Source organism: Triticum urartu, chromosome 4 (assembly GCF_003073215.2).
Source record: "Triticum urartu cultivar G1812 chromosome 4, Tu2.1, whole genome shotgun sequence".
In the NCBI taxonomy this organism is placed as follows: Eukaryota; Viridiplantae; Streptophyta; class Magnoliopsida; order Poales; family Poaceae; genus Triticum; species Triticum urartu.
The window spans coordinates 117,655,327-117,680,031 of NC_053025.1; the positions used below are offsets into that span (position 1 = coordinate 117,655,327).

At 44.1% G+C, this 24,705-nt stretch overlaps 2 protein-coding genes across 2 annotated transcripts; one reads left to right on the top strand and one right to left on the bottom strand.

The window, feature by feature from the left end:
• The first annotated feature begins 11,063 nt into the window (after nt 1-11,063).
• On the top strand, nt 11,064-17,363 carry LOC125550977 (cyclin-T1-3-like). Its single transcript, XM_048714117.1, has 7 exons — nt 11,064-11,318; nt 12,954-13,222; nt 14,787-14,868; nt 15,259-15,393; nt 15,577-15,752; nt 15,837-15,988; nt 16,599-17,363. Exons 2-7 carry the CDS (start codon nt 12,984-12,986, stop codon nt 17,063-17,065), a joined length of 1,251 nt encoding a protein of 416 aa, XP_048570074.1. The 5' UTR covers nt 11,064-11,318; nt 12,954-12,983; the 3' UTR covers nt 17,066-17,363.
• A 1,454-nt stretch (nt 17,364-18,817) lies between these two features.
• Nucleotides 18,818-19,923, bottom strand: LOC125550978 (NDR1/HIN1-like protein 1). The gene has a single exon (XM_048714118.1). It carries the CDS (start codon nt 19,798-19,800, stop codon nt 19,159-19,161), a length of 642 nt encoding a protein of 213 aa, XP_048570075.1. The 5' UTR covers nt 19,801-19,923; the 3' UTR covers nt 18,818-19,158.
• Nucleotides 19,924-24,705: the final 4,782 nt, after the last annotated feature.

A 24,705-nucleotide genomic window follows, 5' to 3' on the forward strand; every position in this document is an offset into this window, starting at 1 on the left:
CTGAGAAATCTACCACGTACAGATCATCTTTTCGATACCCTTCAAACACTAGAGACTTGTCAGATTCCATTAGTACTAGGCAACGATATTTTCCAAACATTACGATCATGTTCAAATCGCAAAGCTTGAGACAGACATTAAGTTGAAGCCAAGGGATTCAACAAGCATGACTTTATCCATGTGTTGATCCTTTGAGATTGCAACTCTACCTAGACCCAATACCTTACTTTTACCAGTGTCAGCAAATGTGATGTGGCTCTTGTCGGATGGACGTAAGGTTGAGTCCATAAGAAGGCTTCTTTTGCCAGTCATGTGATTTGTACACCCACTGTCAATAATTCATTCTGCAGACTTTGAAGACGCTGGTGTCGTACCCTACAGTGCAGTTAGGGGGATAGGCTTCATGAAGAGAATTGTGAAGCAAAAACATTTGACGAACCAGTGGGTTATGAAAACTTAGATCCAGATTAGGACTAATAGAGAGAGTAGCATGCGATTCAGGAACGAAGTACATAATGATGCCATTCGGGCATTTTATCTTGCACCCTACAAGATTTTTAAGGTCCCCAGCAATAGCGTCAGAAGATTTTGTTTTTCTGCTGGAGACCTTTTCCTGCAAAAGAGAGTTAAGCTTTCTTAACCACCCACATCTTCAAGGGTGGCTTAGAAGCAATAAGTCTAAGTGCAGCATCTGAGAATTTTGGCTTTGAAGCCTTAGCAAACAGTCTTGCAGGTGGACAATAATAATCATAGGAATAAGCAGAATAATTTTTGGTCATATGAACATGACGGTTTGATGAACCGCTCTCATATTCATATGCCTGAGTATGATTTCCCTGCAAAACATTTGCGTTAGTGTGACTCAGGTGAGTCCTCTGTTTGTATGAAGCCTTCGGACCGTATGAGGCCTTTGGTCTGAGGTTTGTCTTCTTCAAGTGAGGTGTCATGAAGACATTCACAGGAAGATTTTCCAGACACTTTTTCGGAACCCAGATCTTCTTCATAGGCGGTCCATTCCTGCAGTTAGTACCAATGTACCTGGCAAACACTTCACCATTCTGATTCTTAAACAGTTTATAGTTTGCATCAAAGGATTCATCAATAATAATGGGGTTAGCACATGTGAAGCCAGATAAATTGGATGGATCTGCTGAAGGTTCCTTTGTAGCAACCCATGTGGTTTTGGGGTACTGCTCAGGTTTCCAGTAAGAGCCATCTGCATTTATTTTCCTTACGAACCCAACACCCTCTTTCCTAAGGTTTCGGTTCAGAATCTGCTTCTTGAGGACATCACATAATGTCTAATGTCCTTTAAGACTTTTGTACATCCCTGTTTCAAGCAATGTCTTCAACCTAGCATTCTCATCAGCAATAGCAGTGGTATCCTCAGCAGAGGGGTTAGTTACCACATCAACAGTTGAAGATATTGCAACAGCAGTAGCAGTGGAACATTCAGCAACAGAAGTAGCATTATCACGCTCAATGCATTTAAGACATGGTGGTTCAAATCCTTCCTGAGCGGAACTGATATGTTCGGCGCGAAGTGATTCGTTTTCCTTTTGAAGATCTTCATGAGCCGCTCTCAATTTCTCAAGTTCTTGCTTCCTTTGAAGATAATCATAGGAAAGCTTTTCATGAGTTGTTGAGAGGGTATCAAGACGATCTTCAAGTTCCTGATACTTAACGTGAAGATTTTTTATGTCTTCAATTAAGGATTCAGATCGAGTCATTTCAGCACCCAACAGATCATCGCTTCTGTCTAACAGTTTTTGAATATGTTCCATAGCTTTCTGTTGTTCAGTTGCAATTTTAGCAAGTGTTTTGTAGCTGGGTTTTGAATCACAGTCAGAGTCATCGTCACTAGATGTTTGATAGCGAGTAGTGCGTGTGTTGACCTTGGCACCGCGTGCCATGAAGCAGTAGGTAGGAGTGGAGTCGTTCTTGTCATTTGCATTAGTGTCGGTGATGAAGTCATTGTCTTCAGTGTTGAAGATGGACTTGGCGACGTATGCTGTAGCCAGACTCGCAATGCCAGAATCAGACTCCTCCTCAGATTCCAACCCTGCCTGCTCAGAAGCGGACTCCTTCTCTGAATCCATTTCCTTGCCAACAAACGCACGTGCCTTGCCAGATGAGCTCTTCTTGTGTGATGAAGACTTTGAGGAAGACTTGGAAGAAGACTTTGAGTATTTCTTCTTCTTCTTGTCGTCAGAATCATATTCCTTGCTCTTCTTCTTCCTTCTGTTCTCATTGTCCCACTGTGGACACTCAGAGATGAAGTGTCCAGTTTTCTTGCACTTGTGACATGTTTTCTTATTGTAGTCATGAGCAGAAGCTTCATCATTCCTTGAGCTTGATCGTGAAGATTTTCTGAAGCCTTTCTTCTTAGTGAATTTTTGGAACTTCTTCACTAGCATTGCAAGTTCCCTTCCAATGTCTTCAGGATCATCAGAACTGCTGTCAGATTCTTCTTCAGATGAGGAAACAGCTTTTGCCTTCAAGGCACGAGTTCGCCCATAGTTTGGACCGTAGATGTCTCTTTTCTCAAAAAGCTGGAACTCATGTGTGTTGAGCCTCTCAAGTATGTCAGACGGATCGAGTGTCTTGAAATCAAGACGTTCTTGAATCATCAGGGCTAGGATGTCAAACAAACTATCAAGTGATCTCAGCAGCGTCTTGACGATTTCATGTTTGGTGATCTCAGTGGCGCCGAGGGCTTGAAGCTCATTTGTGATGTCAGTGAGCCGGTCAAATGTGTGCTGGACATTCTCATTGTCATTTCGCTTAAAGCGGTTGAAGAGGTTGCGAAGAACACTGATTCTCTGATCTCTCTGGGTTGAGATGCCTTCATTGACCTTGGAGAGCCAGTCCCAGACCAGCTTGGATGTCTTCAAGGCACTCACACGGCCATACTGTCCTTTTGTCAGATGACCACAGATGATATTTTTGGCAGTAGAGTCCAATTGAGTGAACTTCTTGACATCAGCAGCAGTGACACCTTCTCCAGCCTTGGGAACGGCGTTCTCGACGACATACCATAGGTCGACGTCAATGGCTTCAAGATGCATGCGCATCTTATTCTTCCAGTAGGGATATTTAGTTCCATCAAAGACGGGGCACGCAGCGGAGACTTTGATTATCCCTGCAGTCGACATAGCTAAAACTCCAGGTGGTTAAACCGAATCACACAGAACAAGGGAGCACCTTGCTCTGATACCAATTGAAAGTGCGTTATATCGACTAGAGGGGGGTGAATAGGCGATTTTTATGAAAGTCTTCAAAACGTGGGAGTTATGAAGACAAACAGCAAAGATTTTGTCTATTACTATGCAGCGGAAGTTAGATTACACTAGGCAAGCCATGGTCAAGTATTCAATAGAGTGAAAGCACAAAGACAAACAGCTGCAGTGTAATAAGGATCAGGTAGGAAGAAGTTATGAAGCCGAACAGATCATACATTCACGTTGTGAAGACAAAAGATAGAGCAAGCATGCAATGGCTTCACAATGAGTAACAGTAAGAAAAAGGAAGTGGAGATGAAACCGGTGACTCGTTGAAGACAATGATGTGTTGGACCAGTTCCAGTTGCTGTGACAACTGTACGTCTGGTTGGAGCGGCTAGGTATTTAAACCTTAGGACACACAGTCCCGGACACCCAGTCCTGAACACGCAGCTCAGGACACCAAGTCCTCACCGTATTCTCCTTGAGCTAAGGTCACATAGTCCTCGCCCAATCACTCTGGTAAGTCTTCAAGGTAGACTCCCAAACCTTCACAGACTTCGTTCACTGGCAATCCACAATGTCTCTTGGATGCTCTGAACGCGACGCCTAACCGTCTGGAGGATTCATAGTCCTCAAGTGTAATAAGTCTTCAGATCACACAGACAAGAAGACTTAAGTGATGCCCAATGTTCTCTGGCTCTGGGTGGTTATGGCTTTTCTCCTCGCTAGAAATTTTCTCTCAAAGGCTTCGAGGTGGGTTGCTCTCAAACGACAAAAGCCGTGCACTGAAATCTGAGCAGCCAACCGTTTATGGTTGTAGGGGGTGGGCTATTTATAGCCACTTGGCAACCCGACCTGATTTGTCCGAAATGACCCTGGGTCACTAAGGAACTGACACGTGTCTCAACGGTCAGATTTCAAACTCTCATGGCAACTTTACTTGGGCTACAAGCAAAGCTGACTTGTCCGGCTCTGGACAAGATTCGCTCTCATTGTCTTCACTCGAAGACATAGGTTTTTGGTTTAGGCATCACTTCAGTCATTCTGACTGGTTCTCCTGGACCCCACTTAACAGTACGGTGGTTCCTATGACTCAACACAAAAGAAAAAGAACTACGAAAGATCTAAGTCTTCGAGCTCCATAGGCTTCATAACGTGTCTTCTTTTGTCATAGTCTTCAATGTGAATATCTTCATATACCACCTTTGGCTTCAATGTCTTCATACATTTTTAGGGGTCATCTCTGGTAGTAAAACCGAATCAATGAGGGACTTCTACCTGTGTTATCCTGCAATTCTCACAAACACATTAGTCCCTCAACTAGGTTTGTCGTCAATACTCCAAAACCAACTAGGGGTGGCACTAGATGCACTTATAGAGTCGGAGCCAGATACCCATTCACCAACATGAGCTTGATGTCTTCGTTTTGTGTAGCTCCTTGATGACTTGTCCTTTCTTTCCGAATCCTTGCTTCTCCGTGAGGGTCTTCGTTCATAACGATCATCTCTACTCCTTCTTTCTCTAGATGGTGATTCTTCTCTTCTACTTCTTCTCTTGGAAGAATCTTCTCTTCTCTTGTAGGGAGCCGTACACTCATTGGAATAGTGTCCGGGCCTTCCACAATTATAGCAGTTTCGCTCTCGACTAGAAGATCTTTTGTCATTGTAGGACCTTGACTTGGAGCTTCTATCTTTGCTTCTACTCTTGTAGAACTTGTTGAAGTTCTTCACCATTAAGCTCAATTCTTCATTGAAGGTTTGTTTCTCACTTGATGATGTGGGGGCTTCACATGAGGCTTTATAAGCACCACTTGATTTGTTGTGAAGTTTCTCTTTATCCTTGAGTGACATCTCATGAGCAACAATTCTTCCGATGACTTCCGTTGGCTTGAGATCTTTATAATTGGGCATCATTTGGATCAATGTGCACACGGTATCATATTTTCCATCCAAGGCTCTTAAGATCTTCTTGATGATGAATCTATCAGTCATCTCTTCACTCCCTAAGCCGTCAATCTCATTTGTGATAAGAGCAAGCCTAGAGTACATTTCAACGACACCTTCACCATCCTTCATTTTGAACTTGTCAAGTTGACTTTGAAGCACATCCAATTTGGATTCCTTGACGGAGTCGGTACCTTCGTGCATATCAATCAAAGTATCCCAAATTTCCTTTGCATTCTCAAGATGGCTGATTTTGTTGAATTCTTCGGGGCACAATCCGTTGAAGAGGATATCACAAGCTTGAGCGTTGTACTGCAGCATCTTCAACTCTTCCGCGGTAGCTTCACGGTTTGGTTCTTTCCCATCAAAGAATTCACCTTGCAAACCAATACACACAATAGCCCAAACGGCGGGGTTATGTCCAAGAATATGCATTTTCATCTTATGCTTCCAACTAGCAAAATTAGTACCATCAAAGTAAGGACCTCTACGGTGATAATTTCCCTCGCTAGACGCCATACTCTCCTAGGTTGTGAAACCAAGGATATGACCACCAAAAGCTATGGAAATCAAAGCAAATGGAGACCAAAGCTCTGATACCACTTGTAGGATCGGAAGTATGTCTAGAGGGGGGTGATTAGACTACTTGACCAAATAAAAATCTAGCCTTTTCCCAATTTTAGTTCTTGGCAGATTTTAGTTATCTTAGCACAAGTCAAGCAATCTCCACACAATTCAAGCAAGCATGCAAAAGAGTATATGAGCAGCGGAAAGTAAAGCATGCAACTTGCAAGAATGTAAAGGGAAGGGTTTGGAGGATTCAAACGCAATTGGAGACACGGATGTTTTTGTCGTGGTTCCGATAGGTGGTGCTATCGTACATCCACGTTGATGGAGACTTCAACCCACGGAGGGTAACGGTTGCGCGAGTCCACGGAGGGCTCCACCCATGAAGGGTCCACAAAGAAGCAACCTTGTCTATTCCATCACGGCCGTCGCCCACGAAGGACTTGCCTCACTAGCGGTAGATCTTCACGAAGTAGGCGATCTCCTTGCCCTTAAAAACTCCTTGGTTCAACTCCATAATCTTGTCGGAGGCTCCCAAGTGACACCTAGCCAATCTACGAGACACCACTCTCCAAGAAGTAACAAATGGTGTGTTGATGATGAACTCCTTGCTCTTGTGCTTCAAATGATAGTCTCCCCAACACTCAACTCTCTCTCACGGGATTTGGATTTGGTGGAAAGAAGATTTGAGTGGAAAGTAACTTGGGGAAGGCTAGAGATCAAGATTCATATGGTTGGAATGGAATATCTTGAGCTCAACACAAGTGTAGGTGGTTCTCTCTCAGAAAATGTGTATTGGAAGTGTAGATGTGTTCTGATGGCTTTCTCCACAAATGAAGAGAGGGTGGAGGGGTATATATAGCCTCCACACAAAATCTAACCGTTACACACAAACTGCCAAACTCGGTGGGACCGAATGGTTAAACTCGGTCGGATCGATTCAACAAACCTAGTGACCGTTAGGATTTTCGGTGGGACTGAGATGCAACTCGGTAGGACCGATATGGTTAGGGTTAGGGCATAACGTAATCTCGGTGTGACCGATTACACAAACTCGGTGGGACCGATTTTGGTAATAAGCTAACCAGAGAGTTGGTCAGGTAAACTCGGTGGGACCGATTCGCTCATCTCGGTGAGACCGAAATGTTACAAAAGGGAAACAGAGAGTTTACATTACAATCTCGGTGGGACCGATCGCTCACTTCGGTTAGACCAAAACGTTACGAAGGGAAACAGAGAGATTACAATCCCATCTCGGTGAGACCGAGATCCCTATCGGTGAGACCGATTTGGCTAGGGTTTGTGGCAGTGGCTATGACATTTGAAACTAGGTGGAGCCGGATAGAAAGAATCGGTGGGGCCGAGATTGACTTTTGGTTTAGGTCATATGTGGATGTGGGAAGGTAGTTGAGGGTTTTGGAGCATATCACTAAGCACTTTGAGCAAGCAAGCCATTAAGCAACACCTCATCCCTCCTTGATAGTATTGGCTTTTCCTATAGACTCAATGTGATCTTGGATCACTAAAATATAAAATGTAGAGTCTTGAGCTTCAAGCTTGAGCCAAACTTTTTGTCCTTGGAATTTTGAGGGATCCATTTTCCTCATCCATGCCATGCCATTCATTGAGCTTTTCCTGAAATATTATTCTTGGAATAATGTTAGCTCAATGAGCTATATGTTGTTAGGAATTACCAAAACCACCCAGGGATAGTTGCACTCACGCTCAGGTTGCTTAAAATTCATGATTTGAGTTCTAAGAGAAATAATTTTCACGGGCGAAAAATGCTTAGTAATAAAAGTATCATTGCACTTATCCTAAGAATTGGTACTATTGCGAGGCAAAGAAGAAAACCAATTTTTTGCACGCTCTCACAAAGAAAACAGAAATAATTTCAACTTCACAATACCATTGTCCACATCTTTTTTCTTTTGCATATCACATAATTCTACGAATGTGTTAAGATGGGACGCAACATCCTCATTAGGAGTACCAGAAAACTGATCTTTCATAACAAGATTCAACAAAGCGGCATTAGTATCACAAGATTCCGCACTAGTGGCAGGAGGAGCAATCGGAGTGCTAATAAAATCATTATTGCTGGTATTGGAAAAGTCACACAACTTGGTGTTTTCTTGAGTCATCGTGATTATGCAAACAAGATTGCACAAAAAAATAGGTCTGACAAGAAAACGGCAAACGAAAAAGAGAGCGAATAAAACAACAAATTTTTATGAAGTGGGGGAGATGAAAATGAGAGGCAAATGGCAAATAATGTAAATTGCAATGAGATGAGATTTGTGATTAGGAACCTAATAGATGTTGATGATGTCTCCCCGGCAACGGCGCCAGAAATCCTTTCCTGATGGCTCGTATCCGCGTTAGTATTTCCCCAAAGAGGAAGGGATGATGCAGTACAACTTCAGTAGGTATTCCCTCAGTTATGAAACCAAGGTTATCGAACCAGTAGGAGAACTAAGCAACACTATATAAATGGTACCTGCACACAAAGAACAAATACTTGCAACCCGACGCTTAAGAGGGGTTGTCAATCCCTCTCAGTTAAAAGATAGATTGGTTTGTATGATTTTGGATAAATAGATCTCGCGATAAAATAAAATAAAGTAAATAGATAAAAAGTACAACAAGGTATTTTTGAGTTTTTAGAATAATTGATCTTAAAACAAAAGCAAATAAAAATATATCTCAAAGCAAATATGATAAATGATAGACTCGGGGGCGTAGATTTCACTAGTGACTTCTCTCGAGAAAAATAGCATACGACGGGTAAACAAATTACTGTCGGGCAATTGATAGAACTTCAAACAATTATGATGATATCCAGACAATAATCATTATATAGGCATCACGTCCAAGATTAGTAGACCGACTCCCGCTTGCATCTACTGCTATTACTCCACATATCGACCGCTATCCAGCATGCATCTAGTGTATTAAGTTCATGGAGAAACGGAGTAATGCAATAAGAACGACGACATGATGTAGACAAAATCTATTCATGTAGGGATAGACCCCATCTTGTTATCATTAATAGCAACGATCAATACATGTCTTGCTGTCCCTTCTGTCACTTGGAAAGAACACCGCACGACCGAACCCATCACAAAGCACCTCTTCCCATGGCAAGAAAATCGATCTAGTTGGCCTAACTAAACCAAAGATTCGAAGGAGAAATACGATGCTATAAGTAATCATGCATATAAGAGATCAAAAGAAGACTCAAATAACTTTCATGGATAAAATAGATTTGATCATAAACTCAAAGTTCAACGGATCCCAACAAACACAACGCAAAAAGAGTTATATCACATAGATCTCCAAGAGACCATTGTATTAAGAATCAAAAGAAAGAGAGGAAGCCATCTAGCTACTAACTATGGACCCGTAGGTCTACAATGAACTACTCACGCATCATCAGAGAGGCACCAATGAGGATGATGAACCCCTTCGTGATGGTGTCTAGATTGGATCTAGTGGTTCTGGAACTTGTGGCGGCTGGAATTGTGTTTCGTCGACTCCCCTAGGGTTTTTGGATTTTCGGGTTATTTATAGAGTAAAGAGACGGTGTGGCAGGCGGCCGAGGTGGGCAGATCCCACCAGGGCGCGCCCAGGTGGGTTGTGCTCCCCTCGGAGCTCCCCTTTGGTACTTATTTGGCCCAACAGGCGTCTTCTGGTATAGAAAAATCTCCAAAAAATTTCGCTGCGTTTGGACTCCGTTTGGTATTGATTTTTTGTGAAGTAAAAAACAAACAAATAACAGCAACTGGCACTGGGCACTATGTCAATAGGTTAGTCCCAAAAAATGATATAAAGTTGCTAGAAAATGATTGTAAAACATCCAAAAATGATAATATAGCAGTATGGAACAAGAAAAAATTATAGATACGTTGGAGACGTATCAGCATCCAATGGTGGATAGGGGTGTGTTCGATCTCCCCTTGCAGTTGCACTAACTAGCATTTCACGGCTGCTACGAATCAACCGACTGATTTCCTGGAGAAATCAATCGGGTTCTGGGCCGTCAGATACGTCGCTCGCCACCTGTTGGATTCGATCAACGCCATAGGAGGGTAGCCCTCTCTCGTCGCAGCCGCAACAGAGCAACCAAAGCACGCTGTTGTGGGAAGCAGTGCTGCCCGCCTCGCAAGAGCCGCACCCCCTCACCTGTAGCGCAACGATGCTCCACCAACGATCGTCGGCGACACTTTTCTACAGCGGCAACACCGGTGTAGCGGTGCTCCATCACATCACCAGACGCCGCCAGCAATCGCTGCATTGCAGCACTCAACGCTAGCGCTGCACTACAACACTAGGGGCCGTTGGCGAGCGCTGCATCGTTGCACTGGAAGCCGCCGGTGAAGCTCCATTGCAGCACCGAGCGCTGCAACGCAGCTCCGGGACCGACGTTGAGTGTTGCATCGCAACACCTAGAGCTGCCGGTGAAGCGCCATTATAGCACCAAGCGCAGCATCGCAGCACCGGGAGCCGGTGGTGAAGCTCCATTGCAGCACGGAGCGCTGCATCGCAACACCGGGAGCCGCCGACTAGCACTCCACTTCAGCACAACCACATGACCCCTTCATCCGTTGTAGCACTGCCGTGCAACCCCCCATTGCTGGGCCGGTGCCCCCCTGCACCAACGTCCACGGCGGGCTTGCAGCGATGTCCTCTCCTAGTTGGCCATGGCAGCACAGGAGTACTGCTTCAATTCACCGGTGAAAAAAAGATGGGGCAGGGGATAGAGGAAGAGCATTGACCGGAGGGAGGAGCACGACCTTAGAGGTGCGGGGGAGATGGGGGACAACGATCTCAGAATTGTGTGGCTAAGGCGCTCGCGTGGGCCCCATCAGAGGGAGGAGCATTGACCTAAGGGAAATAAGGATGAGAGTGGAGAAGCGGTGTGCGGGCCCCATCGTGATGCATGGCAGCGGTTGGAGAAGGCTTACGCAGCGCTGTAAGTTCTTTTTAAACATTTTCCTTAGCAATTGGGTTTTTAGATGACATGCTACCGTGACATTGAATTATTTCTGTTTTACTACTTTACTATCATCTGTCTCATAATTTATGATCGTTTTGCAAGCTAAATCAACTTGTAAAACATCTTATATTATGAGACGGAGGGAGTAGTATATTAAAAATAATAATCCGTGCGTGCAATTCGAGTATTTAAAAAGACAACCTGGCAGAGAGGAGAATAATATATCCTAAAAAAAAGAGAGGGAAATAATTATGAGATGTCCGTGTTGGCCAGCAAATCAAAGTTGAGGTTGCAACGAGTACGAACCCTAGTAGAACCCCGGTAGAGCCGCGGGTAAAAAGGTGGACCCGGGCGCACGGTGACACATCAACCGGCTAGGGTTCTGCCGGGGTCCGACCCAGCCTCGCAGTCGCAGGTAGGGCTGCAGGCTCCCCCTCGCTGCCGCGGCGCCTATCCCCCGCCGCCGCCGTCGTCGTCGCCGCCAGCTGCAGCTCTCCGCCCGCGACGTCTATCCCGGTCCGTCTCCGCCCCGCGCGCTCGCCGGTCGGTCCGCACCCTGCGCCAAACTACTTGTCGACCTCTCAGGTTCTGCTCTGATCCGATGTGTTTATATCCATAAGAAGAATCGTCTCAAATTGCTTCTGTAGTTCCCCCGGTTCGCATGATTCTGCCTGCCAATTGAGGGATCCGGTGCTTGGGAGCTCACCTCGGGATTATAATGCGCGATTGTTGCCGGGCGGGAGTAACCCTAGGCGCTGTTTGATGCGTAGTTGTTGAGCTGAACTTACTCGCTTGAATCTGAACGGGCTTGATCTCGCAACTGCGTGCTTAGTTTCCCGGTAAATCCATGTTTTTAGGTGTCTGGGGGACTGGATGTAGCTAAATTTCGTGAGGAATTTATATGGGGGCCAATGCTAATACTGAGTTTTAAAAGATTTCTGCCGTTGCTTGAAAATTACGCAGCTTAGCTTGGAGAACTGCGTTACTCGAGGCGTTGGGATGCAGTGGGGTTTTGTGTTAGTGTCGGTCAAACTTATGAGCTTGATAATACATTTTATTCCCCTGCCCACAACACCAACTATGAGGCTACTTTTTGCTCTTGTTGTGAATTTTGACTTTCAGTAATTTTGTCTAAATGATATGTATAGCCAGGATAACACCTTCATAACACACATACCTACCTGTAAACTGAAGTCCCCTACAATTTCATCTAGGATTCCAGGGTTACCTACTCAAGTGGGCTTTATATGAGAAAATTTGGATTTTTGCGGTGGTTTGAGATTTGTACACTCCACTATTTTATGTTGCTCGCTTGTAATTTGGGTTATGTTTTTTTTTCCGACAGTCCCACTTAAGATGTGTTTGAGGATTGTGTATCTCATGTGTATTGGGTTTAGTTTCTTGCCGGTCGAATATAGTCGCTTGCTTTAGGTCAAACAGCTGCCTTCAAGAAAATATCATGTTTGTTGATCTCTCCCCATTCATTCTGCTGGCTTTGCTAAAGCTCTGGTCTTAGTTAAGTTTGGAGTACCCTGTTTCTGTGTTATGCTCCCAGACTCAGGAAAACACCTTGAACGCCATGGACTCAGGAAAATAAACTTGAAAGAACAAATAGCAACTTGTGCAGTGGTCATTACTCGCATGCAACAATTTTACAATTTCATTAATGTCGCCATCCTTGTAAATGGAGGAAATGCATTGATGTTGTATTGAAGAAACTCTTTTGTTTGTTGTTTTGTCATCCATGGGTCACAAATTTGTTCAATTACTGGGCTTCTGTGAAGGACAGACTGTTCAATGAAGCTGTATGAATATGCCCTTTTTATGTTCCACTGAAGATTTTTTTAGATTTAGAGTATTGGGAACATATAGTTTGATATCTGTCTTAGCGCTTCACGACTTCATCGATGTTATTTTTTTTTCAAATTAATGTGTATATGTACATGCCTAGTTGTACCTTCCTCCTGTTTATGCAGGGACGGAGGCAGGAATGAGTAGGGGGGCAAATAAAAGTTACTAAAGCTTAGAGGGGGCCAAGTAGAAATTGTTTGTTGTTTTGCACTTAGATTTGAAGAGTATATGAAAAAAAAATCTTAAGGGGGGGGGGGGGGGGGGGGGGGGCGCATGGCTCCCCCTTGGCCCTTTGCTCCGTCACTGTGTTTATGTATGCTTATGATGTTAAGTTTGCAAGCGATGACATAATATATCTCATTTTGTCAGGTTCTTTAGAAGAAAAGAGGAAAATCATACATGGATATCATGCAGACAAGTGATTCTTCCCAATATGGAGTTGTAGAAAACAGCCCATATAGATTTCCCTATAATAAACGTGTGGAAGATGGCAACCTTGGTGCTTCGTGGTATTTTAGTAGAAAAGAAATAGAGGAGAATTCCCTTTCAAGAAGAGATGGCATTAGTCTGAAGAAGGAGTCTTTCCTTCGCAAGTCATACTGCACTTTTCTTCAAGATCTGGGAGTGAGGCTTAAAGTGTAAGAACATATAGTACAATGCATATTTTATTGTTACTTGTTTTCTTGTAAAGTATAGCAAGCTAGTTTAGCAGTATTATTTGAATCATACCTGTTCTTTTCAAGTTTCTGTAGTCAACTTGACTTTTTATTATAACTTAGTTTTTTTAACAAACTTCCATTTCTTTCTTGTTTCATCGTCAACAATATTTGAAAAAAAATCATGATCGATATCATGCACATTTTATTTCCAAATCCAAGGAAAGTCTAGTGCACATCTAAAACATAAGTGATTACATTCTGTTGTTGACAGTGGTTGTTCTCTAGTGTACATGACTACATTTTGTATCCTAGGTTGCACCTCTAGCAGACAGAATATCCGGGGTCTCCTTAGTTGGGAGCCAAGCTCTGCCATGGTTTATCACACTCCCTCAAGGCTAGTTTGACCAAGTTAAGCAAGTGTTTGGTTCAAAGCCACGTTTTCTGCACGCCAAACATTTTTTTAGCTGGGTTCCAAGCGCCATAGACACATGCACTTGTAGCATGAATTATGTAGACAAGCTAAGTTGTGGACTGTGGTTCCATTTTTCTGTACCAGCGGAGTTAGGCAAAAATGCCTAACATCTTACACAGTCTTAGGCTGCGAATCAAACATGCCTTTAGTGGAATTATTTAATGGCAGGAATATCTGAAACAAGCACTGTACGCAACTTTTTGTTAAAAAGATATCAGGGATGCAAATTGATTCAGAAGATTAGAAACGTCACCTCTGCTGATCGAGGGGACATATGTATAGGTTTGAAAGAAACATAGAATGTCCTTATTGTGATAGGTTGCCAAGCATGTGCTTGGGCTGGTCATGTGGCAATTTAAGCATTGCCCCATCAAGAATTGACTTGTCCATTTTTTACTGGAGTTTTAATTGATTATATTGAATAAGTGTTTAATCATGCAATATCTGCGCTATATTAGACATTTAATAATTATTTGATTGTTGACTTGTCCAGTTTTTCTTCTTCCTAAGCATTTGGTCATGTGTACATTGATTTTCAGCCTACTCCATATAACCTTGAACTTTGTTTGTTAGCTTTATTTTCTTTGACAATATCCAGAGATGGTTTTGAACTAATTGCTTAGATATGATGGTAAATCTATCTGATATTTGTGTTTGACAAATTGCAACATATGCATGTGACCACATAACTACTGTTCAGTTTTTCCCTTTAAAAAGGGGTTTATATACTTTTTTTCAGAAGCACACGGCTCTGTCAGGCATAACTTCTTAGCACATTGGCCCTTGACCCCAGTGTTAGACTCATTGATTCATTACTTTAATGCCACCGTTCTTGTCGAGCATGCAGCGATGGGTGATCACATGACATCCTTGTTTAGCTAGCGACAACAGAAGAGATCAAACACTGTTTATTATTTTTGTTTAGGCCTTTATGTGTCTTTAGAATACTTGCACCATGAAAGTTTATGAATCAGTCCATGTATAGTACTGCATCAATTATGCTTTGTTTGCATGTTAGTAGTTCTATATAGTGCATCTTTCCTTCTTATGACAGATGGCTTTGAAATGTAGGCCTCCAGTGACAATTGCTACAGCTATTGTATTCTGTCATCGTTTTTTCCTTCGACAATCTCATGCCAAAAATGATAGACTGGTAAGCCCTACTTAAATTTGTATGGGCTTGTACATGTTTGTTGTCAGACAGCATGCACATTATATGCATGGTAGGCAGTATTATACTTTTCTAACATGTGTTCAATCATGAATGCTGCCACCCATATGTGAAACACACTTTTTTAGTTTGCTGTCACTTGTAGGCAGTATTCTAGTTTCTAGTTTGCTGTCACTTGTAAACCCAATATTTTATTGGATTCCATGATATGGTTCATCTTGTTCAGTTCTGCAGAAGAAACATGCATTTTTTTTGTGTGTGTAGTGTACAGCATAGAGCACGTGGCATACAATTTGTTATTTGGGGTTAGCGTTTTTTTCAAAATCAACTACTCATTGCAAGTTATCAATGAAAGTTCATTACAACCTGCAGACAGTAGCCACAGTTTGCATGTTCTTGGCGGGTAAAGTTGAAGAAACACCCATACCCCTGAAGGATGTCATACTAATTTCTTATGAGATCATCCACAAAAAGGATCCTGGTGCTGTTGCTCGAATTAAGCAAAAGGTTAGATGTTTTGTTGTTGACACTGTCTTGATATTCCTTTTCTTAGTTGCCAATGGTATCCTTGTTTCCCCACACTTCTATTATTCATAAAGCTGCAAGTTTTTGTTTACAGTCGATGCATTTTATTCCCTGATTACTGTGACAGAAATGGTAGTTGAGACTATTTGTGTTGGTTTTGTGCAGGAAGTCTATGAACAACAGAAGAAACTTCTTTTAATTGGGGAGCGTGCTGTGCTTGTAACACTTGATTTTGACTTCAATGTGCATCACCCATACAAGCCCTTGGTTGAAGCAATAAAAAAACTCAAGATTGCTCAAAAGGAACTTGCTCAAGTTGCCTGGAGTTTTGTCAATGATGGGTATGCTAAGACTACTCTTATATTCTTTAAAAATTACTAATCCCCTGTTATGCCTATTTACTACGCCTTGAAAGGGCTGTACAGGCTGTGTACATCTCTTTGCCTGCAATTTAAGCCCCAACATATTGCGGCCGGCGCAATCTTCCTTGCTGCGAAGTTCCTTAAAGTCAAGCTTCCAGCAGATGGTGAGAAGGTCTGGTGGCAAGATTTTGATGTAACCCCGTGGCAGTTGGAAGGTTGGTCTCTACATATGGTCAGTTGTGCATATTTGCACTATTGCAGTATTCATTGTCGTAAGGATAGTATTTCTTATCCTCACAAGTAGCAGCAGATGTTATCATGCTTTAGTTGTCAATGGAACCCCTGAGAATTGGAGAACCAAAATTTATCATATATTCAAAACTGGTAGTGGAATTAGGTTGCTTAGGTCAAAGACACAAGTTATTTTGTGATGTGCACAAGGGAAAGTTTTGAGCACTAGTGTTCTGGGCTACACCGTACACTAGGCAATGTCATGCACAGGAGTACTCTAATGAATGTGTGCTGGATAGCCTCTGGCGTGGAACTGGAAATATTTGGGTTGGCGTCGACTTTTGAGTTCAACTATTTTGATAGACCTTGTCTTATATACAGAACATTAGCAAAGAGATATAGAAAATTACATGTAACGTGGGGGTGTCACTTCTGTTTTGTTGATTTTGCAATGCTGGTAAGCAGTATTGTCCATTGTGTATCAAGAACTGATGCTCTTTTTGCTGCCACGTTCACATTTGATGCTCTTTCTTGCGAAGTATAAAAGACACACTAAGGACCCATGCTTACATTAATTGCAATTATTCTTTTCAGAGGTTAGCAACCAAATGATGGAGCTCTATGGGCCACCACCGTCTCAAGGGAATGATACTAAAAGCAGCTCTGCAGGTTTAGCCAATCAACATGCCCTGGAGAAAGCTCCTGGAGCTGCTGAGGAGCCTCCTGCGCATAAAAATCATTCAGCATCCAGACAACCGAGCTTGCCAGACTGCCATGGACATAGCCAGCATGACCCTGAAAGGCAAGGCTCAAACCAGAGGATAGCACAAACCGAAGAGAGGGATGGCACTGCCACTAGCAATGAAGGCCTCAATACGTCGCCATCAGCGATGGATGCAGTGGAAAAGATAAACAAGGATCATCAGAACGTCGCTCACACGGCAGAGGACACCGAGGAGGGCGGGCTGTGCCATTCTCTCGAGCCCGGCAATCCAAAGCGGAAGGAGCACAGGAGCCACGATCACAGCGGCGAGAGGGACCTTAAGAGGTTGAGGTCATAAAAGGAAGTATTCATAACCACCCTGGGTAGAATGATCGGCAGAGTGGCATTGGGCTAATGCAACAACCAGGGTGAAAACCTATTTGTTTTTTCTCTGTTGCAGGAGCTGCTATCTCGGTCCTTGCTGGTCATGCCGGGAGTTTTTAACCGTGATTCGAGAATATGGTTTCCTATACAGACACAGTGCGTGCATGTTCGTGTGTTGATGTTGTGGAAACGTTGGGCGGCTGGTCCGTGATGCGAGAATTATGCAGACCTGAGAAACATTAGTCATACACAATAGTGTGTTGTGCAGGTTCGATGCCCCGTTGTTTGGTGCTGCTAGGCAGCATGTGCAATTGTATGCATCCATGTTGCGTAGGCAGACACGCTGCTCGTCGTGCGTTCCGCTGGCGCCAATTATTGTTGCTGCGAACTCGTAGCTGCGTATAATCGCTGCCATCAGTTGTCGGTGACGACGGATGCATGCCAGAAACGCAACTCGTCCATGAAAAGAGCTGGCGGATCATCAAGACCACAGGAGAACGTGCACTGCTGTCCACGCGGCCGTCGTTTATCTATAATAGACAGACAGATCCGTAACGAGAAGCAATTTCCCGCCACTGGCCCGTCCTTCGTCAACAAACTTTTTCATTCTCGGGAGCAGGAAAGGAAGCGCGCGATAAGACGTTGCAGCTAGAAAGAATGGAGACGTCCGTCGACTCGGAAAGCAACAAAGAAACCGCCGCGAGGGAAAAAGGAGGAAGGCGACGTATCTCCACTTGCCAAACGCTTGCTCACCGCCGGCCTAATCCTGCACCTCCTTTTCCACAAGCAACGCCACCGGGCGCAGGCGACTAGGACGCAGACCTGCCACCGGTTTGCCAGACTGCCACCGGAATATAAGTAGTTGATTATTAGTACCAGTTTGGAAATGCATTACGCAGAGCGCAGTAATTCGTGCAGGAGGACACCACATCAACTGCTAATAATGCATTAACATGATCATGTATACGCATCGTGTTGTGTCGCATCTCAAGACCAGGACGTGAATCATTGCTGTCTACCACCTCAAAGCACATTTCCTCCTCTTTTTTGCCGCATTTTCTCTAGTTTTGAAAAGAAAGAAAGCGACTGATAAATCCTTTATAACGCAATCTGGGCCACACCTTGTTTTAAAAAAAAATCTGGGCCACACAGGCTGCAGATATCACGCAATCGTCACTGCTCGTCATGGAGACCTTGCACCTGGGCTAATTGTTTTTTTTTGCGAGAGAGCTAATTGGTTCAACCATGGAAGTTCCACGGGACACCTGGGATTTCGTATAATTCCTCTCCTGCACTGAATTCCATGGCTACAGAATACTTTTTTTCACTCGATGGCCACTCCTCACCAGTCATACACATCACCACTACTCTGCCACTCGCTATAGAAGCCAACAGCTGGAAACTCCAAAAATAAATATGTATATGTTTTTTTCTATGCAGAGGTGCTTCCATAGATGGAGCTGCCAGCAAGGTGAGAGAGAGAGAGAGAGAGGATGATCCTGAACTCCCAAGTCCAATCCGTACCTACTCATCCTCCCAGGGCATGAGTTCAGAGAATTGGACTTGCAACCTACCATAAAGCTCATCATCATCGACGATACTATCTGGTTGGTTGTTGCCACCAACCTGGCTAAGCTAAGCTAGGACCCTTCCAACAAAATCTCTAAACTTGTCGTTGAATTGAACCACAACAAAAAGCTCTCTCAAATCGCAACAAAACAACTTGTAACCCCAGCATTAACCATTTTCTTTAATTCCATCGTAACAACAGGTTTATATATATTGACAATTAAACGCGGAATAAATACCTCACCAACAGTTAAACATGAGCAAAACACAATTTAGTAGGAGTAACCAACACTAAATTCTCTTTTCCTTTTTTACACATATACCCCTCGACGCTAACACTTATTACCACCATGTACCACCCCCTGGCCTTCAGCCTTGACGATCCTTCTTGGCGACGCGCACGCGCGCGCGCCACCCGCAAGAAACCTACCTCGTCGCCGTCGACGGAGCAGACGAGGAAGAGGAAGAAGAAGAAGCAGAGCGCGTACGGTTCGGCGGCTAGACCTCGACGTGGCAGTAGGTGGCGGTCTGGAACCTGAGCCCGCTGGCCCCCGGCGCGCCGTTGCCGCCGGCGCCGACGAGGAAGGCGGGGCAGGTCGCGAAGATGTGGTAGTGGCCGGAGATCCAGCTGCCCACCTTCCACCGGACGCGGCCGTCGATCTTTACCTGGAGGATGAGGTACCCGGCCTGGACGTCCTTGGCGAGCGCGTCGGCGAGGTAGGGCGCGAAGGGGACGTTCGGGCCGGAGAGCACCGGCGACCACACCTCGACGTCGCCGTGGCCCTGGTACACCGGTGGGAGCGCGGAGGGCAGCGTGATCTGCTGGTACTTGTAGGAGGCGTAGACGTCGAGGCGGTCGTAGTAGACGCCGACGCGGTCGTTGGGGTTGCGGGAGGCGACGGTGACCTGGAGCACGGTGGAGAGCACACCCGCGGCGGCGGAGGCGTTGGCGGTGAGCACGTCCAGCTGCCGGAGCGAGGCGTCCTGGAGGTAGAAGCGCGGGTGCGTGGGGCGGAGGACGAGGTAGACGATGAGGGCGATGACGGCGACGATGAGGGCCAGGAAGAATAGGAAGGCCAGGAAGCGCCGGCACGTGCGCCGGATGTCGTCCTCGCCGTGGTTGCCGCAGTCCTTGCCCATGGCGTCCGAGCCGCTTTCCGCCGAGCTTTGCTTGCGTTAGGACGCGTGTGGGAGAGGAGAGGAGAGGAGAGCAGAGGAAGAGGAGGGGCGGTGTCTGGTTCAAGGACTGAGGTGGCCGCTCGGCTCCAGTGGCGTGAATAAATCGGGCTCTCCGAATTGAGTCGTGATTTCTGAAATAAAATAAATCGAATTGCGTCATGGTTCTTTGGTGGGTCATCGCCTTTTTATTTTATTTTTTTATCATCTTTGTGTGGGGCAGAGATTGTGTGAGGCGATCATGTTTAAATCATGGACGCAGTGCCATACAAAGAGTTTTTTTTTTCTTCTGAAAAGAAGATTGTAACGCCCGACCTTTGCATCATTGTGATGCACATATATATTTATTAATTATTAAGTAGAATGCAAAACAAAGTGAATCATGATAAAAGAAAGTTACAAGATATGAAAGAAACACCTAATACTAAGTCGACTTCTTCCGATAATCGTCTCACACCATTGTCATCATGTTTGCCTGAAGACGACAGGGATTTTCATCTTTATTGTTTGCTGACCGGACAATGAAGACCATCATCACAACAAGTAGACAACGCCTTGAACAAGATAATAACGCAAGATTGTCGCCGCCACGTTCGGCCGAAGACGGTTTGGACAACGATTTTCATCTTGATTGCTTGCTAACCGGCCAGTGAAGACCAGCACCACAACAAATTGACAACACCTTGAACAAGATAATGACATAAGATCGTTGTCGCCAAGCCCGACCAATAAAGGCCAGGACAACAGCTCTCTTGTGACCTCTATGAACCTAGAGTAATTTTAGAAAGTTTATAATCCTTAGAAACTTTGGTATTTGTATCCTTCTATTGTGTAAACTTACATGATACATAAATTTATTTATTTTGAACTAACAAATTTCAATTTTAGGGCCTCCGACATATTGAAAATATACCACTGATTTTACTTAAAGAAATGAAACATCGTTTCACTACTGTTGTATTCAATAAACTTCCTGGCCAACAAGAAAAAAGATTCAAGATAACTTGGGTCACAATCATAGTTCTTTTTCTACTATTGTGTTTTTATAATTCTTAGAAGTTAAGAAGCCCTCAGGTTTGAATGACACTTGGTCAATGATAGGTTTGGTTTTTATATATAAAGAAGCACACAAATTAACATTTGAACTTCCATGCCAACGAGCATCTATATTTCAAGGGGAATTTATCAGGTTTTTGTTTCGGGCTACGGGTGTTTGAAACAACATCTATGCAACATGCAAAACCAAATTCACCATAGTATGTGGTGAATGTGATCCATCATTCTCCATTACTCAAGGTTTTGAACCAAGTGGTAGAGTATAGACAATACGATATAGTATAATAGCAGAGAAAAAGAAATTCAGCTCAGATGAACCGATGCAGCAATGATATAAAATAGGTACGATATGCATCAATCATACATCTTAATTCTAGTACGTTTTGCTGCGAGGAAAAATGCTACGATATAGTACGACATTTCGCTAGCAGCAAGGCTTTTGGTTGAGCAAAACTCAAATGTGGACACGATGAATATGTGTCAATGTCTTCTGGCACAATTTGTCGTACTTAGAAGCCCTATGGCACTTCGTGAAAATATTGTTGTTCAGCGACTTGTATTTATATGGGACCATTCCCGGTCCAAATACATTCAACGATCACGGCATTCCTTCCTCTTGGATGTGCGACTCAACATGGTTTTCGAAACTTACCAAGGTATACAAATTCGTGCAGGTGTATCAGTGTATGAGTGAAAATGTTGGTGCTTTGGTTTGACTACATTCGCTGATGAGGACATCAATATCATTGTTACACCCACAACCCCTACTGTTACATATACTGGATCAATTACTAGAGCTCGCGCACGCCAATTAAATTACCAGGTACTTTCGTTTCTTGGTAATGATTCTAATGTTCATGAGATTATGATGCTGCCTAAATTGGATACATTTGTTTTGCTTACAAATGAAGGGCCTAGCTTGGAGAAGGATGAACATTGGAGCAAGAACACGCATGGAGTTGATGGCATGCGCAAGGGGATCAAGAACGGAGTTACAAGTGATGATTTCAGGACTTTGAAGCCGCCATAAGGAGTGCATGAAGCCTTGGACGAAATATACAAGATGCCACTTCATAATATTCGTCCATAGGCTATTCTAGGTGCTGCGTCACCTTATTAATGGGCCAGACCCATGTAATTTCGAAATACTTAAGTATAGGCTATTTTTAGAGTCCGTATGTGTGGGGAAACAAGAGTTAGGGTTGGTTTCGGACCCCACCCTCAAGGGCCACGAAATTCCCCCCTCTTCCTCCATATATACAGCCCTTAGGGCGTCGTTTAGACTTTGGGGTTTTGTTTAGATTAAAAGTTCGCCATAGCTGCAACTTCGCGTACTTCGTTTGTGTCCAACGACCAGACCAAGACGTCACAGAACCCCACCTTGATCAATAAAGCTTTCATCTTATATTCGCAATATCCCGATTGCAATCTCAGTTTCTTGCTTGTTCTTCGTTTGCTCGCAGGAAACAGACCCTCGTGGTCAGGTTGATCGTGCTCCGGCGTGGTCAATAACCCTCGGAAGTTGGTTTAGCGATTGCTAAGGCGCGACGTCTCGCACGTTCGTAGTCGGATCGTCAAGGTCGACTCCCACAGAAAACGATAGCCACCATCTCATCGAAACATCGGGACACCTTAGCCTCTATCAAGTGGTATCAGATTTCCAGTTTGCTCGGTGAGATTTTTACAGTTTTTCGTAGATTAGATCGAGTCTGTTCTTCATACCTACAGTCCATGAAAAAAAAGCCACACAAAAAAATTAGGGTTAGTTCATCATATCCGAACCAATCTGAGCCTTTGCATAATCTTTTTAGGGTTTTTGCTTTGTTGAATTTGCGGTTGCATCGTCGTGTCAAGTTGCTGGTCTTAGAGTCTCTTTTAGAGTTTCGAGTTCTGGTCATAAGTTGTCACGCCGCCGCCGCACCATCATCATCGCCCATCTACCACTTTTGCTTATCCGCCACCGCTCTGAGTCCATATCCATATCCACCACCAATCCGAATTCTTCTCATATTAGGTTTGTTCTTGAGATCAATCTAAATTCCGAGTCGTGTTTCCTTACCTGCGTAGGTCTCGGGAAAAGAAAAGAGTCTGGAGACCCCCGGGCAGTTTTTAGGCCAAAATTTTCACGGGCAAATTTTTTTCCCTATCCTATTTTTAGGCTTTTCTGAGTCTTTTGAGCCACGTGCCATCATAGTGATTTTTTGTCGCACTTTTTCGTCGTCGCTGCCCTGATTTCCGAAAAAAAGTGAATTTTTTTTTCGTGCCCATCCTATCAGTTTAACGAGGGAAGAGTTTTGAGACACTCGCCATTATAGTGATTTTTCGCAAAAAAAAGAGGAGCGCAAAAAAAAGGAGCGCAAAAAAAAGTTCCAGAGTGTGCTTTTCCCTTATTTACGTGCAGCGCCGTGATTTTGTTAGTGTTCTAGGCTCGCGTCTCTAGCACGGTCTAGCCTAGGACCAGCACAGTACCGTCGTTGAGCGTTTATTCAACTTTGCATCTCTGAATTGATTATTGCTGACCCTTTTTGCTACCATACTATAAGCCTTCCCAGCTCCATATACATCTACGTCGTGCGTTTGACTCTCCCTGGCAATCGCTCTATCCAAGCTTTTGAGAGTTTTTGACTACAACGGTTGCCGATCACCGCCTGCTGCTGGGTAAGAACTGGTAAGAATTTGAGATTTGCTTGACGGATTTGTGACACCCGCCACCACCACCACTTGTTAGTAGTCTGTAGGATCATATTCTTGTGTGTTTCTATTGCTGCTAACCATGCCAGGATCACAAGCCGACGAGACTGACTGGGAGAACTTGACGAACAAGGAGCTTCATGACACGTTTCAGCAAATGATGAATGGACAGGTGCAAGATGTGATAAACAGATTTGAAGAGGCCATGAAGAAGATAGATGGCATGGAGAAGACGTTTGAAACAAAGCTCGATAACAAGTTTGCTGAATTGCTTTCGCATTTTCCACCACCACCACCGGCTGCTCCTGCCGCACCTCTGCAACAACAGCAACAACACCGACTACCTCCACGTCGGGAAACAGCCCTCCGCCGAGCGAGCCGTGTCCCTCTTCAGTCGGGCCAAACTGCTGGTGCTGCTGTTGATACTTCTGTGGCTCCTACTGCTGATGTGGAGGAGGATGCTTATGTGGGAGATTATGAGGATGAGGTTGATCAAAATCAGAACTGCGTGCCACCAACAGCACAACAACCACCAGGTCGTCCACATGCAAATAATGGCAATGGTAGGGCTCACCCTCAGGTACGAGATCATAACCATCTCCCTAAACTAAAATTGAATATTCCACCATTTGAGGGTAGATATGTTCCTGATATATATCTTACTTGGGAGTTAGAAACTGAACAACGATTTACATGTTTACAATATCCCGAGGAGAGACGTGTTCCTGCTGCTGTTTGTGCTTTCACTAGTTTTGCATGTGTTTGGTGGTCTGAGCATTGTAGATTATATCCTATTCCGGCTACTTGGGCTGCTTTGAAAACTGCTATGCGTACTCGTTGAGTTCCACCATATTATCAACATGAATTACTTCAAAAATTGCAGCGCTTAAGACAGGGAAAAAATTCTGTAGAAGAATATTATCAGGAATTACAAACTGGCATGATTATATGTGGTATTGTTGAGGAGAATGAAGCTATGCTTGCACGTTTTATGGGTGGATTAAATAGAGAGATTCAGACGATTCTAGAGTATAAGGAGTATACTAATATCACTCGTTTATTCCATCTTGCTTGTAAAGCTGAACGTGAAGTGCAGGATCGACAGGCATTGGCGCGGACTAA

Excerpts from the sequence above, each read along its gene's own strand:
- LOC125550978 (XM_048714118.1), bottom strand. The coding sequence starts at position 19,800 with ATGGGCAAGGACTGCGGCAACCACGGCGAGGACGACATCCGGCGCACG.
- LOC125550977 (XM_048714117.1), top strand. The coding sequence starts at position 12,984 with ATGGATATCATGCAGACAAGTGATTCTTCCCAATATGGAGTTGTAGAA. Across the intron at positions 14,869-15,258 it reads ATGCCAAAAATGATAGACTG|ACAGTAGCCACAGTTTGCAT; the intron begins GTAAGCCCTACT and ends TACAACCTGCAG. Across the intron at positions 15,394-15,576 it reads TTGCTCGAATTAAGCAAAAG|GAAGTCTATGAACAACAGAA; the intron begins GTTAGATGTTTT and ends GGTTTTGTGCAG.